General features: G+C 40.3%; 1 protein-coding gene across 1 annotated transcript in view; it reads left to right on the top strand.

Moving 5' to 3' along the window:
* The first annotated feature begins 1,785 nt into the window (after window positions 1-1,785).
* LOC138971201 (very-long-chain 3-oxoacyl-CoA reductase-like) overlaps window positions 1,786-17,105 on the top strand; it is a 31,489-nt gene continuing 16,169 nt past the window's right edge. The window contains exons 1-8 of the mRNA XM_070343869.1: window positions 1,786-2,013; window positions 6,964-7,010; window positions 9,518-9,593; window positions 10,106-10,213; window positions 10,897-10,961; window positions 11,380-11,424; window positions 13,216-13,332; window positions 15,325-15,390. Of these exons, the coding sequence (XP_070199970.1) occupies window positions 1,824-2,013; window positions 6,964-7,010; window positions 9,518-9,593; window positions 10,106-10,213; window positions 10,897-10,961; window positions 11,380-11,424; window positions 13,216-13,332; window positions 15,325-15,390 (714 nt within the window). The 5' untranslated portion in view covers window positions 1,786-1,823. The remainder of the gene's footprint in view (window positions 2,014-6,963; window positions 7,011-9,517; window positions 9,594-10,105; window positions 10,214-10,896; window positions 10,962-11,379; window positions 11,425-13,215; window positions 13,333-15,324; window positions 15,391-17,105) is intronic.

Raw genomic sequence — 17,105 nt, 5'->3', positions numbered from 1 at the left:
GAGCGTATACTCGTAGCATCGTCAGTACACCGCTCGATGCAAAGGCAGTGAAATTGACAAGAAGAGCAGGGTAGTTTTTGCGCTGAGAAGCGGATCGATAGCACGCTTTTCTTTATCTCTATTCTTTTTAACTTTCTGAGCGTGTTTTTAATCCAAACATATCAAATCTATATGTTTTTAGAATCAGGAACCCACAAGGAATAAGATGAAATTGTTTTTAAATCGATTTCGGAAATTTTATTTTAATAATGATTTTTATATTTTTAATTTTCAGAGCTTGTTTTTTAATCCGAATATTACATATTTATATGTTTTTGTAATCAGAAAATGATGAAGAATAAGATGAACGTAAATTTGGATCGTTTTAAAAAAAATTTTTTTTTTTTACAATTTTCAGATTTTTAATGACCAAAGTCATAAATTAATTTTTAAGCCACAAAGCTGAAATGCAATACCGAAGTCCGGCCTTCGTCGAAGATTGCTGGGCCAAAAATTTCAATCAATTTGATTGAAAAATGAGGGTGTGACAGTGCCGCCTCAACTTTTACAAAAAGCCGGATATGACGTCATCAAAAGTATTTATCGAAAAAAAGAAAAAAAACATCCGGGGATAACATTTTCAGGAACTCTCATGTCAAATTTCATAAAGATCGGTAGAGTAGTTTTCGCTCTACACACACACACGCACAGACAGACAGACAGACACACACACACACACACACCACGACCCTCGTCTCGATTCCCCCTCTACGTTAAAACATTTAGTCAAACCTTGACTAAATGTAAAAATGTCGAGGGGGAAATATGTACACAGGCGAAAGATGAAATCGTGACACTGGTTTCGCTCTGGCCGGTGTTACAGTCGCGCCTGCGCATTGAACCTCCACAGTCACGAGGCACATGTAAATTAGTAATTAACGCGTGAAAATTACTATTTTTTTAGTTTTGGCGCAAGTAAGCCGTCAGGAGGCGAGCCAAAACTGAAAATTAGACATTAACACTTGAAAATTAGTAATTAACACGTGAAAATTAGTAATTAACACGTCAAAATTAGTAATTTTCACGTCATAATTGTAATTTTCTCGTGAAAATTAGTAACTTTCACGTGTTAATTAGTAATTTTTAGTTTTGGCGCTAGTAAGCCGTCATACCTGCGCCTTGTTTATGGATACTTGCACTGGGGGGGGGGGGGGGGGGGGGGTTATAACCTGGGGTCCAGGGGTCTGTACAGGGGCAACTTGACGCCCCGTTGGGGCCCGGGCCGTCTGGGGGACGAAGCCCCCCTGCAGCTGAAGAATTTTAGCTATTTTATACAAAAAATGTGCGGCTTATCGGCCTTGATTTTAAACATGATCAACTGTTGTCAGCAGCCCGCCGCCACTCATTTTTCTCAGTTTTAAAGTTAGTATTAAATAATGGCAATTTATCTTCAGTGATATCTGTTCCCGATATCATATAGTATGGTTGGAAGGAAGACATGTCGCATAGGAGTGGCAGTTAAAACTGTACAATAATGATACTGATTAACACAATTAACCGCTCCCCCGGCTTTACAGACAGAAACAACAACAACATTCGCAGACAGAAAATGTTTTTTGTTTTGGGTGTTTTTTTGACAGCCGAGAGGGGGGGGGGGGGGGGGTCCGGAACCCCTGTAACCCCACCCCTAATCCGCACCTGCTTCGTACTGCATGCACCTTTATGGATAGTTCATACTGGGAGTCAAACTTCCAATGTCACCGGTCGCCTGATCCGGGAAGGGAAATCACTGACCTGTGTTAGCGACAAGGTGCAAGTGCAACCAGAGATCTGTAGCTGCAAGCATGGCTCTGTCGTCGATGTTGCAGACTTATTTTGGCAAATCAGCTGAATATTTCACCGTTATTGGTGCCATTGCTACGGCATACATAGCATTCAGAGCAACATCGTCGGTTCTCAATGGACTGTTTACCTATTTTCTGTCAGGAATGCTTGGGTTGTCGCTGAACTTGAAAAACGCTGGATCATGGGCAGGTAATATTGCGGCTGACTGGTCGTCTGCTAGTGCTAGTTTTCTCTTTCAAGTAGTAGCAGTAGGAATTGTAGAACCTATAAGCCTCACGGTCTTTTAGTCTTCCTATCTGTATTGTTGTTTTATGATTAATGTGGGCATTGGCCTATTGCACACTCAACATCTCCACTCAATTTTGCACAGTTTGTCCATTTTAGAGGTGTTAGTTTTTTTGGTGCTTGTTTGATGTTGTCTCAAGAGCATTTGTGGTTGAGTGCGTGTGGGGGCTCACGTCAGCTTTTGCATTGAACCGCTTTGCACAGACATATTGACATGCAGAGAGAGGTCAGGACATCAACAGACATGCATATATAGTGCAACACACACTTTACAAATGAGGACAGGCACAATACTGAGCAATGAAATTCTGACATGAGCATCAAAAATAAAAAATGCTCAGATGGAAAAGTCTATGATTGTAATGGGAGCTAAAACACAGCTTTACCGGAAATAAAAGTCAAAACATAATTGCCTTCATGTCTCTTTCCTTTATTGATCGTCAATCATAGGTATGCATGGACAATGATGTAAGTACTTGGTGGACACCAACTGCAAGATATTTCTATCAAGTTAAAACTTTTGGAATCTTTGATTTTGTCTAGTGTTTGAGTTACATTTTATCCATAAAATCCAGCCAGACAGCACCTACATTTTGTGTAAATCAATTGAGCAAGAAATAGTTGTTGTGAAGACACCATTACTTACATCATTTGGCAAGTCCATCACTTTTTTACAAGAACAAGATTAGGCAGCATTGTAATGCTGCTGATTTAATTGATCACCTTTCTGGTAGACCATGCAACACAACTGAAAACAAAAGTGAAGGCCTGAAAATAATATGGCAAGTGAATCAGATGTAGCGTAAGTTATGAAGACACCAAGCGTAAGTTATGAAGACACCAAAATTGTGAAGTCTGTTATGCTTGAATTCTAGTACTCTTGAAATCTAGTCTGGTGTGTAAGAGGTTCCTGATACAGTTTGAAATGATCTCACTCATTCGATTCATTGCAACAATGGCAAATATTCACAGTTACAGGCAAAGTCTGAAAATTATTACGTAAGTTATTTTTGACACCTGAATTGTTGTGTCCAACATTACCAACATCATCAATTATCATCGTTTCACAACTGATTATTTTTCTTATTCGCTTGTTTTCTTTTTCTGTTTTCTGTAGCAGATAACATACGTAAACATGTTTTGATTTACATTGTATCTGCCATCTACCACAATGAACTGAATTGCTGATTGCGTTGGTTCGAGTGACACGGAACGAAAATGGTGTCAGAAATACGAACGTAATCTAAAACAAGCCACACTATTAAAATGCAGGAAAATGTAACTAAAATTTCCCCTTCACAGCTTTCTTTATACAAACTCGAAGAAACTTTAAGTCAATCACAAAAATATAAACTTTGGTTCAAGAAAAGGCCAAATTTTCCTGATGTTCGTATTGAAAGACACCAAGAAATGTCGGCAGAGTGGCGAGAATGACGAACGAAATCCACTAAGTTCAGCATCAATTTAAACAAATGCTGGTGATTTTGCATAAAACATGAACAAAAGTAGTTGCCTGTTAGGTAACTCAACTAAATACAGCAAAATCAATTAGGGATCGATGATTCTTGAAGTTCGTCTGTCTGAAAAACTCTTTGAGATGTCGTAAGTTTGCGCGAAACGCCAAAGACACGAACAACTTCTAGGTCAAAATACCTCCTCTCAATGCATTGTGGGAAAGGTGAAGGCCATTTATTCCTAATCTGTGGAAATTTTCGCAGTGCATTGAGTCGATTGACATTCGTTTGTGTGCCTGTGTCGACTTCGCGTTACATTTTGGAAGTGCAAAAACGTAAGTAACGCAGTGACGCAAAACGTCGGATATTGCCTTTCACACATTCTTTCACAACGCTAGGTCTTTTGATTGCTTTTATTTGTGCTAGATTGTGTCATTTTATTCAGTAACTTCCAATTATCAGTGGAAATATCGAGTTTCATGTGAAAGATATGATGATCAAATGGACTTAGATCAGCGTGTGAAGTGAGACACGAAGCATTACTTACAGAATGCAATTTTTTCGTCCACGCTAACGACACATTATACGGTAAAGAAAGAAAATGAGCATATCTAATTGTTAAATACACTTAGTTTGACCAAAATAAATACAAACATGACACTACAAACTGCTTCACTTACCATTGTGCTTTCTCAAACAAGACCACTCATTTTTGTCAGGTTTCAGTGGCCATTTTAAGTTGTATTTTCAATGGAAAATAATCAAAAACAAAATAACCATCAACAGAAAAAATAATCTGTAAAATGATATTAATTCTTTATTCTCTCTTTAATCACAATACAACAACATTAACAACCAGAAGAAAACAGTTCTTTGCAAAAAAAAATCCAGAAAGTGGCTACCATTCATTTTGTACTTTTTGCTCAGTATTGTGCCTGACCTCAAATATGGCTTGTGCATGCTTTCATAGATGGGTCATTCTCAGAAATGGTGGTCCAAAGTGTATACAAAGTAAAAAGTAAGGTGTCAAGAAATACAAAATAATTGTTTTTACTATGAAGTCTATTGTTTGTATATATATATAATAATGCAAAAATTAGACAAAAAGAGTAATTGGTTGCTGAATAAGAGACGTTTTAAAGTGTTGTATTTACGTGATGAATGTTGTAACATGGAAACCAAATTCCAACTTTAAACCACCTAAGCCTTCAATCCTTTGTGCATTTTTTATCAGTTCTGCAGTATTTTTGTGTTCTACCCAACACATTCTAGTTATGAAAGGTAAGGACTTCAACTAATATTGGTAAAAAAATGACATTTGGAACAAAACTGAGGTGAATGTCGCAACACAGTTCTAAACGAAATGCTTGAACCACTTTCGGTTCCTGTGCGACAGACATGAATCTGCACTGTTTGGCCTTTCCTGCCGGCAAAACCCGTCTGACCCAAAATAACTACACAAAACACAATTCGTCAGAGTTTGCTGTATTTGTTGAAAGTTCCTGTTGCGTTCAGATTACCCATTTTAAGTACTTGATGAATGTCGAACATCGACGATCAGAGGATACGAAAACTTCTTGGCTGCTTTGTTCCGCTAAACTTCGCGCTTTGAGAGACTGTTTGCACTCGATATCCTTCCGACACTACATTGTCGCCATCTGCGGTGTGTAAGTTTGTGACAAAGCTTTGCAATTGCAGGCTCGACAATTAAGTAAAAACCATCTTCAGTCGTAACGTAGGTCAGGAAACGACGCCATGAGTTTCAGCAAATGATATGATTCTGGTGTTTTCTGTGAATATTTGGCTGTGATTCAAAGGACTATTTTCTTGTTTGAACTTCCTGTACGCCAAAGAGCTAAAAATAGCCGTGATGTGGCAAAGTCATGGAGCACATTACTCGCGCGTCGAGTCCGGATACGATGCGTTACGACATTCATAATTTTTTGTTCGAAGCCCGTAACTTCAAATTCAGCGTGAGTTGTTGCAAAGATGTGTTGCTACGTCCAATACTGAACTCCTGACTGTCGATTGCAGTAATTTGTTGGTGTTTGCATGTTTGCATTTAGCCATGAGACTGAACATATTGTTGATCACGAAAGTCGTGTAACGCTTCGGCGATCCGGAAACGGCCGAACTTCGCAATTGAAAAGCACACAAAAACAACACCAACGTATAGAAACCATTTTTGACTCACATGCGAAGCAAAAGTGAGTCTATGTACTCACCCGAGTCGTCCGTCCGTCCGTCCCCCCCGTCCGTCCGTCCGGAAAACTTTAACGTTGGATATTTCTTGGACACTATTCAGTCTATCAGTACCAAATTTGGCAAGATGGTGTATGATGACAAGGCCCCCAAAAAACATACATAGCATCTTGACCTTGCTTCAAGGTCAAGGTCGCAGGGGCCATAGATGTTGTCTAAAAAACAGCTATTATTCACATTTTTCCCATTTTCTCTGAAGTTTTTGAGATCAATACCTCACCTATATATGATATATAGGGCAAAGTAAGCCCCATCTTTTGATACCAGTTTGGTTTACCTTGCTTCAAGGTCAAGGTCACAGGAGCTCTTCAAAGTTGGATTGTATACATATTTTGAAGTTACCTTGACCCTGAACTATGGAAGATAACTGTTTCAAACTTAAAAATTATGTGGGGCACATGTTATGCTTTCATCATGAGACACATTTGGTCACATGTGATCAAGGTCAAGGTCACTTTGACCCTTATGAAATGTGACCAAAATAAGGTAGTGAACCACTAAAAGTGACCATATCTCATGGTAGAAAGAGCCAATAAGACCATTGTACTTCCTATGTCTTGAATTAACAGCTTTGTGTTGCATGACCTTGGATCAAGGTCACATGTATTTTGGTAGGAAAAATGTGTAAAGCAGTTCTTAGTGTATGATGTCATTGCTATGTTTAGCTGAAGGTCAAGGTCATGTAAAGGTCAAGGTCAAGCATGTGAGTCGTATGGGCTTTTGCCCTTCTTGTTATTGACATACAACAATGCTTTAATGTCTCAGGAATAGATTCAGATGAAAAAAGTCGTGGTAGAAATAATTTTAATTTACTTTTTCATGATTTCAAATGTGTCACCCCTACTCACTCTCACTGGACCACCATTTCTGAGAATGACCCAGATCTGTGTGTGGGACTCAACCTCCTGAAGATTGCACACTCACACATGCACACAGTGTTATATCCTTGAAAATGGAATTTTGACAAGTTGAGACCAGTCTGGATGTATATATTACATAGTGTCTGGTGGAATATTTCTTTGTCAGAAAATGGTGTCCTTTTGGAAAACAGAATAAGTGATACCCTAGTTTATGAACTGCATATAATTGTGTGTTGTATTGTAAACTTGTGTAAGCTTACATGCCTTTTGTTTTTCAGTGGTGACTGGTTGTACCGATGGCATTGGCAAAGCATATGCTGAACAGGTTTGTAATTGATTACATGATCCCCAAAAGAAGTGTCGCCTATTATGTGTGAGTAACTTGGTGCCGCCCATTGGCCAGTATGGGTTCAGCCATAATGGGGTTGCCTATTACCGGGATAAGTGGTTGAATTTTACCCCGTCAGTATTGGTAAAATCTTATTCAATCATAACTGTTGAAAGCAGTCTGATGTTTCAGCTGCTTGTGATGATGACAGTATCATGTGCTTAACATTTATGCACATTTTTTCATGAACTTAGTTTAGCTATGTTTATTGTCATGTTTATTTTCTGAGCAGTGGAGGACAAAAATTCTGCAGACGTTTACTGTTATAAGCATTCCATATTGTGATTTGATTTTGCCTGGACTACTGTTGCCAACCATCATATCTGATTCACTGAAATTCAGAAGTGATAAATGTATAACAAGCACTTGAAATACAAGTTTTACAAGAATTTGGAGGCAAAGGCAGTCTAACAGGAAAGAGTTTGTGCTAATTTATTAACCCTCAATGACTACAGTGAGTTAACAAAATCGAGTTATATTTTATAGTATATTTTATAGTTCTATATATATATATTTATATTATGTAGGTCAGCTGTTTTGCCAGAAGACTCAGGGTTGTTTGTTGCATATAGCTCAGTGTGTACTTGCACACAGATGGACAGACAGACACAAACACATGCACACAAATGCGTGCGCACACACACACACACACACACACACACACATGTATACTGTGATACACACACTTGCATGTGCATAAATACATGTGCTCACACGAAGACACACCACAGAAACACGCATAACACATTTTACACAAGTACAGTTGAGATTAACAAAAGTGTGCCAATACTGATAACTTAATTATCAATCAGAAGTGTTATCTCGTACACAGTGGTGAAGGATATATACAGATTATCAAGGGCTAAGGGAGTGATAGAGGAGGTTGTCTCTCACAATCAATTACAACATTGCTTTAACAGTTGGTCCGAAGGTGTCCACAGCCTTTATATATATATATTCTAGTAATATGCAATTGAACCTCCATTTAGTAACTAAAGTAAGACCACAAACAATCTGAGGAAAATATTAAGTTTTAAAAAGCAAGGGGGAAGCCTGAAAAGCGGTAGTTGTTCAAATTGTTGTGTTGAAAGCGGTGTTCTACTGCAGATGTTCAAACTTTTGATTTGGTCTGTTTGAATGCAAAGAACAAACGGTTCACTCATTAGTGTGGTCCACTTGATGTTGAGTAATTTGTCTCATTGTCTCTGCTATATTATTATCCTGCCCACTTAGCCCTCAATATGTATGAATATGTTCTTGTGGTAAAATGTTTAATTTAACAGTATATTTACTTCTTATGAACAGAATTTGACAGTGACATTTTATTTTTTTCTGTACAAATTACAGTAGCTTTATTTTTATTTTCAGGTTCATTGTATTTCTTTGTTGATGATTTTATGAGTTTTTAATGTAACACATACATTCAGTGGGACAATTATTACAAATCACAGCTCTGACTTTGAATATTAATCTATTTTTGCAATTTATTCAAATATTTCATGCGAAGATTTGAAACACCAACATGATCATTTCCACAAGAGGTGGCGTGCCCCTTGTTTATTTACAAAATGGATCCTTGGTAGCTCATACACTTGCAGATATGGGGGAAGGGAGATAATACTGTAATTTTATCCACAGCGATTAAGTGAAAGCTTCAGACTATTGACTCAGGTTCAATTGAGGAGTAACGAATGACGTCTCGCAACGTGCATGGTCGTCCTTGGCGGTCAAGAAAGCCGCCGCGATCATTGCGCAGACGACACTTCTAGACCGCCAATATTTTTTGTGCGCATCACGTGCTCCACATAAATCGGCCGGAAACGAAGCAATTGGGAAACCTGGATTGTTTTGCCACAGTCTAACAGATTTTTTCCTGATGACTTGATCTACTTTTAAATTTATTCAAGTGTTTCATTCAAAGATTTAAAGCATCAACATGCATCATTTCTATAAGAGGAGGCGTGCCCCATGTTTATTTAGAAAATGGATCCCTGGTGGCTCATACACAGATATGGGGGAAGGGAGATAATACTGTGATTTTATCCACAGTGAAAGCTTTAGACTATTGACTAGTTCAATTATTTTTCCACAGACTAACAGATCTTTTTCCTGGTGACTTGATAGATCTATAATTATGGAAATTTATTCAAGTGTTTCATGCAAACATTTGATGGTTCAACAGGCATCGTTTCAATGAAAAGTAGCGTGCCCCAATGTTTACTTAGAAAATGGATCTCTGGTGGCTCATACACTTCTAGATATGGGGGAAGGGAGATGATACTGCAATTTTATCCACAGCGATTAGACTATTGACTCATGTCTAATTATTTTGCCACAAACTAAAAGATGTTACCTGGTGACTTTGCAATCTTAGTGTCTTTGCTAGGAAATAGTGCCTGAACACAGTGGCTAATCTTCATCATTGAAATAAACTATTTGTGCAGATTGCCAAGCGAGGAATAAACATTGTCCTCATCAGCCGCACAAGGTCAAAACTGGAAGAGCTGGCCAAAGATATTGGTTTGTATAAGTATTAATTCTGGTAGGAATGAAATTCCTTTAACTTTTTGTTCTCATAATTAAACATTACATAGTTTGCAGCCATTAATTGATCATACTATTTCTTCTATTTACTTGCAGAAGGTAGTGTAGCTGTGAACTGCTGTTGTATGCTTTGTGTTCACATGTCCGATTTTTCTTGGGCTATTAATTTAGCCCAAACTTGCTCCTAGCTTTTTAATAATGGTGATTCAAGTGTTTCCTTCAGTTGGTTGCATGATTGTCTAAGGCACAAAAAAAAAAAGTCTGTTTAAGGTAACATAGGCAAAAAAAATAGGGTCGGTAGGTCGGGATTTTTTTTCTCTCCCAAAAAACATATTTTTAAGTTATTTTGCCAAAAAACAGATTATTTTTTTCTTTCCTAAATGCCCCCAAAAAGTCTAGGGTCGCGCAAAAACATAGGGTCGGTCGGGATACCGTAAACAGACTATTTTTTGTGAGTGGCCTAACCCAATAATTGAATCGGTTTTTAGAGAGTCGCTTCAAAGTACAAACGAGAGTGATTGCGGCAGACTTCACTCGCCCTGATATCTACGACGCCATAAGCAGGGAGCTGGTTGGCTTGGACATTGGAACCCTGGGTAAGCTTGTAAAACATAACAAGTACAGTGGAAGTTTTGTATTATATTTATTTTGGAAATGACATTTGCATTTAACTTTCCTGTGTGAAACATTTTTAAATGATAGGAAAATGTGTATGTTAGAAAAAGTATACTTAAACTCTTTTTTTTTTTTTTTCGTTTCTTATATTCATTGACAAGAGGTTTTGAGGTTTCTGTCTAGATTCAAGACCAGGCTGTACTGATAATTGGTCTGATTCAGTGATTGTCTCTTTGGTTTTGGTCTGCTTTATTTAAGCCTCTGCTTTTCTTCTTTGCGGATAGATGAAAAGATATATGTACTGAATAATTAAACAGTATGTGACACAGTCATTTCTTGTTTTAGACCCTCTCTGTTCCCCTCCCACTCTCTTCATCAGTGTCTTTCTCATTTTCTCTCTCTCTTTTCTCTGTCTGTATGTCTCTCTCTCTCTCTCTCTCTCTCTCTCTCTCTCTCTCTCTCTCTCTCTCTCTCTCTCTCTCTCTCTCTATGTCTCTCTCAGCTTCCTCCTACCTGAAAATGCACACAAGCTTATGCAAGATTGAACGTCTGTAACTTTGTTCCACACTTCCTTGTCAGTACTTAGTAGGTGAGGATTTATATGCACAATGGAGGTCATTCTATAACTGAATGAAGTATAATTTGGACAATTGTTTGTTTACAGTGAACAATGTGGGAATGGGATATGACTTCCCAGAATTCTTTGATCAGGTTGAGAATCGAAATAAGGTAACTATTATTTTTGTTTTTAAATTACCATTTAAGGGTTGTGGTATTCATTGATTTAAAAAACAAAACAAACAATCATTTTGGTCATTAAAACTTTAAATAGAGTAGAGCATGTGTTATAACTGATGAGATATTGTACCTACGGATGTGATCATCTATTGTTGCAAGTCTGTTTATTTGTTTAGTTTTTGCTGTGTTTATTGTATGCTTATTAGGAAAAAGAGATAGAGAGATATGTTTATTTGTTGTGTTAAAGATGTGCATGTGGCAACAAACAAACAACCAAATGAGAAAAGAAGCAGCAGTTCAAATAAGTTTAAAAAGAAAGGGGTGAAATTCTGAACTTTAGCATTATTTAATGATTTGTGAGATTCATCTCAATGCATGGCGTCAGTAACTTGAATATTCTTCGTTTCAGCTGGTCTTGGACATGATCAACTGTAATTCCACTTCTGTTGCCATGGTGAGAAAAGTTCATTTTTGTGTTGGACCTGACGTCCCCTAACAAGTTGTGAGGATGTCAGAACTCGTGCAGCTGTGGCCGTTTTTGACTCACATGCGAAGCAAAAGTGAGTCTATGTACTCACCCGAGTCGTCCGTCCGTCCGTCCGTCCGTCCGTCCGGAAAACTTTAACGTTGGATATTTCTTGGACACTATTCAGTCTATCAGTACCAAATTTGGCAAGATGGTGTATGATGACAAGGCCCCAAAAAACATACATAGCATCTTGACCTTGCTTCAAGGTCAAGGTCGCAGGGGCCATAAATGTTGCCTAAAAAACAGCTATTTTTCACATTTTTCACATTTTCTCTGAAGTTTTTGAGATTGAATACCTCACCTATATATGATATATAAGGCAAAGTAAGCCCCATCTTTTGATACCAGTTTGGTTTACCTTGCTTCAAGGTCAAGGTCACAGGAGCTCTTCAAAGTTGGATTGTATACATATTTTGAAGTGACCTTGACCCTGAACTATGGAAGATAACTGTTTCAAACTTAAAAATTATGTGGGGCACATGTTATGCTTTCATCATGAGACACATTTGGTCACATATGATCAAGGTCAAGGTCACTTTGACCCTTATGAAATGTGACCAAAATAAGGTAGTGAACCACTGAAAGTGACCATATCTCATGGTAGAAAGAGCCAATAAGCACCATTGTACTTCCTATGTCTTGAATTAACAGCTTTGTGTTGCATGACCTTGGATGACCTTGACCTTGGGTCAAGGTCACATGTATTTTGGTAGGAAAAATGTGTAAAGCATGTGAGTCGTATGGGCTTTGCCCTTCTTGTTATATAATTGTCTTTCAGGGTGGTTTTTGGCTCACGTAAGTGTAGCCTATGCGATGCTAACTTTTGTCTGTCTGTGCGTATGTACGTATGTCTGTGGTAGAAACTTTAACATTTGACTGAACACCGAAATACTAATTTTACCTGGTTATTATTCAAGCAACAGCTTCAAAGGATTGAAGCAATGATCAACATTTCGTCGGCACGTATGTAGTTAAAGTGTGTATCCAAAGAAAACGGGTGGTGGGGGGTAAAAACAGGTGACTGGTTTGTGTGGTGTGTGGTATGTAGACCAGGTCAGGGGTCAAGGTTAAGTCAGATCGCGTGAAGGATTGTGGTATAGATACAGTTATCACCGAGCTGCAGTTCGCCGATTCGGAGAAGACGATTTCACATTGTTCAGTTTCGTGGCTCCAGAAAAATAGATAAAGAAGATACCAAAGGAGATTTCCTACATGTTAATCTGCACAGGAAGCGTTGTCGAAAGCGCAGTGTCGATCTGGCCATCCGGCAGTCGTGTCCCCGTAAGTAGGCTACAGACAGACAGATCTAGATCTAGTGTCTCGCACTCTTGTCACCTATGCTTACTGTGTGTGTGTATGTGTGACGAAGTGATTGAGTTTGTGTTACTGTTTGTTGATTTCTTACGTGAGCCGTGAAGGCTTCGCCTCTTGTTTTCAATGAGAAGACTTTTTGTACAACATATTTTCTTGATTTTTCCATTTTCTTTTTACATGTAAAAAACGTATGGAACGGTAGTTACGTTAGTTATAAAGTTCAGTTGGATTCTTTGTATGGATTTGTTTTGTGATTAGTAATAGTTTCCTCACATTAACTAGAGCCAGTGTACAGTCATGTACATGTCAGGGAACAATCAAGAATCCATGATAAGACATAGGTATGTTCATTACAGGCATGGACTGACTGAGATAATAATGAAAACGCTTCGCCCTTTACAGATGACGGGCATTGTGCTGCCAGGCATGGTGGCAAAGAAGAAGGGTGTGATCATCAACATTTCTTCAGCGGCAGGGAAGAAGCCCACACCTCTCCTGTCCCTCTACTCTGGCACTAAGGTGAAACTCTACTGAAATGATGAAAAATGACTGGAATATTTAACACTATTGTGACTAGCACTGCCACGGCGTTAACGTCCTGCCTGCCCAAGCTTGCCACCAAGAAACTTCCCAAAAATCAGTAACTGTAAAGAAATCTGTCTAGCAAGCTTGAATTAAGTCCAATCACCACCAAATTTTGTGTACTAATTCTAAAATGGATGCCCAGTTTAGTCGTGCTATTTATAAGTTTGTCACGCGATTTGTTTTAGCAAAGGGGGGTGAAAGGGGGATAATTTGTGTTTTTTAACGTTTTTTTGTGTGTGTTTTATTTTCTACTGCTTTTTTTAAAAGTTATTTTTTAACAGAAAGTATTATAAATAATGTTATAACCAAACAAGGTGTAAAACCTATGAATTAGCTGAAATATTGTTAACATTGTACACAGAAATAAGGAGATAGTACAAAGAAAAAACAAGCAAATCACGCATTCACTCACAGCATCCTGACTCAAATGAAACAAAACTGTAACACTCACCAAATGATGTCTAGGTAATCCATATTGAATATAAGTCACATTTTCACAACAAAGTACCAACTGTACACCTATGAACAATTCCAAAAGGATTTGAAGGCTCCAGCCATCCATTGTTATCAGTGCTGCCACGCCCCCATAGCTCCTGCACGATTCCGAGATACATGTTCGTCTAGCAGTATCACCGCCTACCACGTGTAGTTTGCCGACTCGTACTAGCAACAACGGGACTGTTTCTTCCTCAATATCACTGCTATTATCGCTTTCTTGAGGCTAAAACGACACGATGTATCATGATCTACAGGATCCTCAAGATCCAACATCCGGAGAATCTCCTCCCGTGACAAGGCTCGCCTTCGATTCATTTTTTTTGTTCGAAAACACCACGCAAATCTGCACTAATTTGATCAAGCCGGAAGAGAAAACCACGTGTATCAAGGGAAACAACTCAATTTATTGCAATCTTCAAAAACCGGGAAGCAATCACGAGTCTTGTACCTTGTATGACTGGTACTGAAAAATGCGCGTCCCGTCCATGGGCGTGTCAGCGCGGTTACTGATTTATTAGTGTCCCGTCGCGAAAGTGTTAAACAGCTCTGAATTGATGAAACGGGCGAAGTGGCGCAGTGGTAAGACGTCGGCCTCCTAATCGGGAGGTTGTGAGTTCGAATCCCGGTCACTGCCGCCTGGTGGGTTAAGAGTGGAGATTTTTTCGATCTCCCAGGTCAACTTATGTGCAGACCTGCTAGTGACTTAACCCCCTTCATGTGTACACGCAAGCACAAGACCAAGTGCGCACGGAAAAGATCCTGTAATCCATGTCGGAGTTCGGCGGGTTATGAAAACACGAAAATACCCAGCATGCCTACCCAACGAAAGCGGAGTGAAGCTGACTATGCTCTCACAGTATAGTTTGGGGAACTCAAATGGGCAAACGTGCTCACACGTCACCAGAATTTCTGGAACGCTGAAGAAGAAGAAGATGAAATTTGCAGTATCAGTATACCAGTGCTTTCGCAAAACACTAAAACTTCAGGAATTGAAAATTTAACATATTGTCAATAAGTGTAGTCCTGCACAGGAGGGATTGAATACTTACAGTATTGAAAAAAGATTCTTTTATTCAGTACTTTATTACAGTAGTGCCGCATCAGTCAAATGATCTTGGTGTAATACTGGAAACTAGGTTTTGAAACGCTTCAGTTATATGCCTTTGAAGAAAAGATTGGAGGTTTAGAGTGTTATGTACCAAACAAGCATTCATTCGAAGCCATTTTGCCTCTACTTTTGAGGTACTTCAATAACAGCTTCAAAGTGAAGCATTAAAACAATGTGTGCAATAGTTCTCAAGTGCAACATGTTGGTACCGTTTGTAGTTAAACACTCCACAGACATGGAAGTGGTATGGATGGATAGTTTGTTCAGTATCTCAATTAGCTGATTGTTCAAAATGGCGTGTGTATTGTCTGTTGTTTCAGAGCTTCGTGGACTTCTTCAGCCGTTCTCTGCAGCATGAGTACGGACCTAAAGGAATCACTGTGCAGGTATACGTACACCTTTAAAACAAAATTATATGACAGACGTTTTGAATTTGATTTGATCGGAGCAGATTCAGGATCTTGAGTTTTAGGAAATCAATCCTTTTCTTGATATCTTATCTCACCTCAGCAGGCATGCATGACTCTGAGGCAAAATAGAGGGGTGTGTGGGGTTGGGGTTGAGTATAGACATTGTGTGATGAACAGATATTAAATTACATATTCAATCACATATTCTTACCTCAACTCACATAAATGGCATTAACTTCAGTTCATTGCTAAGATATTGAAGTAGTACTCGACCCTGGTAAGGGGGGAAGTAACTCCCTAAGAAAAACAATCCGTAGTCAAGGACGGGAGTCACCTCCCCTACCGGTAACCCGCACATGCGCGGTCCTGCTACCGGCCGTCATTCCACCCACTTCAACACTACTGCACAGACGTGTTGTTGTACTCCGGCATATTTTTTGCCTTGGCCTTTCGTGGAAGGCCATTTGACCCTGGTCTTTGCGTTGCTATCTTTAGGTAAGATCGTTTCACTATCTCTTCGCTGCGTTCGTTCGAGTATTTTCGTTCGTTTGAGTATTTTCGCTGTTGTAATTCATCTCCACGTGCGCGTGTTCGATATTGCAAATGGCGGACAATAACTCAAAAAGCAAGGGCAAACTTGTTTCCCTACTCTCTTCACCGGGAAAAGAGAAGGATAAAGACAAGTCTAAGTCTAAATCAAAGACGCGTGCCTCTGTGTCTTCTTCACAGCCTACTTCTTTAATTCTGGTTACTGACCCGGTGACTAAGAAGACAGAACGGGTGTCGCTCGACTCTACGTCACCGTCACCGGTTTTCCCTACGCGGGAACGTTCTTCTCCTCCTCTCTCGCGCTCGCAGACGCCACGGTCTAGCGAGTCCGTGTCGCGGGAAGAAATTCTGGCTATGTTTGCCACTCTGAAACATGACCTAGTTGCCTTACATTCGGCTGAAAGGCCTGTCGCTCCCCTCCCGCCTGGCGTGGGGGGGGTGGCTTCTCTTTCTCGGCTGCGGCCGTCCGCGACGATCACGTCGGCTGATCTCGGGCCGGATTTTTCTGGTTTGGTTGCGGATTCCCCTGCCTTTTCAGGGGGGTTCGCGGCCTTAGCGCCGCCCGGTTCCAGCGCTTCGGCGTTGGGCGGCGTTTGTGGGAGTCCCCATTTTTTTGGGGGCTCACACTTGCCTGCGGGCCCGGGTTACGCTCTTGCGTCGCCGGGTTCGCAGACGGCTCCTCCCCGGCAGTACACCGTCCATCACGTGGCGGGTGCGCTAGGGAGCGGCGTAGCGCGCCAGCCTGCCCCCCTGGGATCAGTTTCGGCTGTCCCGGCCTCTGGGGGGCAGGCAGCAGCGTCTTGTTTGCCCAGTTCTGGCCTACAAGATTCTGTCGGCGGTCATCGACCTGTAGCTCTTGGTTCGGCTGCCGCCGTTCCTGGTTGGAGTTCGCAGGGGGTAGGCTCCTCTGGTTGCCCCTCGGGGCTTCCGGTCGGGCCTGCCCGCGGATTGTCGTCCTCGACTTCCGGTTGTGCTGTGGCAGGCACTTCCGGTGGAGGACAGCGGGCTAGTGGTTCCGGTGGCAGTGTCCCTGCTATCCCGTCCCTGGTTACGCATCGACTTCCGGCCCCGACTTCCGGTTCCGCCGCGGCGGTTCCGGTTGTCGGCGGTGCTGTTGGTGGACAGTTTGCGGCGCTTCCGTC

Source organism: Littorina saxatilis, linkage group LG7, assembly GCF_037325665.1.
Source record: "Littorina saxatilis isolate snail1 linkage group LG7, US_GU_Lsax_2.0, whole genome shotgun sequence".
NCBI lineage: Eukaryota > Metazoa > Mollusca > Gastropoda > Littorinimorpha > Littorinidae > Littorina > Littorina saxatilis.
Note: the sequence above shows the minus strand (reverse complement) of the source record. Positions and strands in the feature narration are given on the sequence as shown.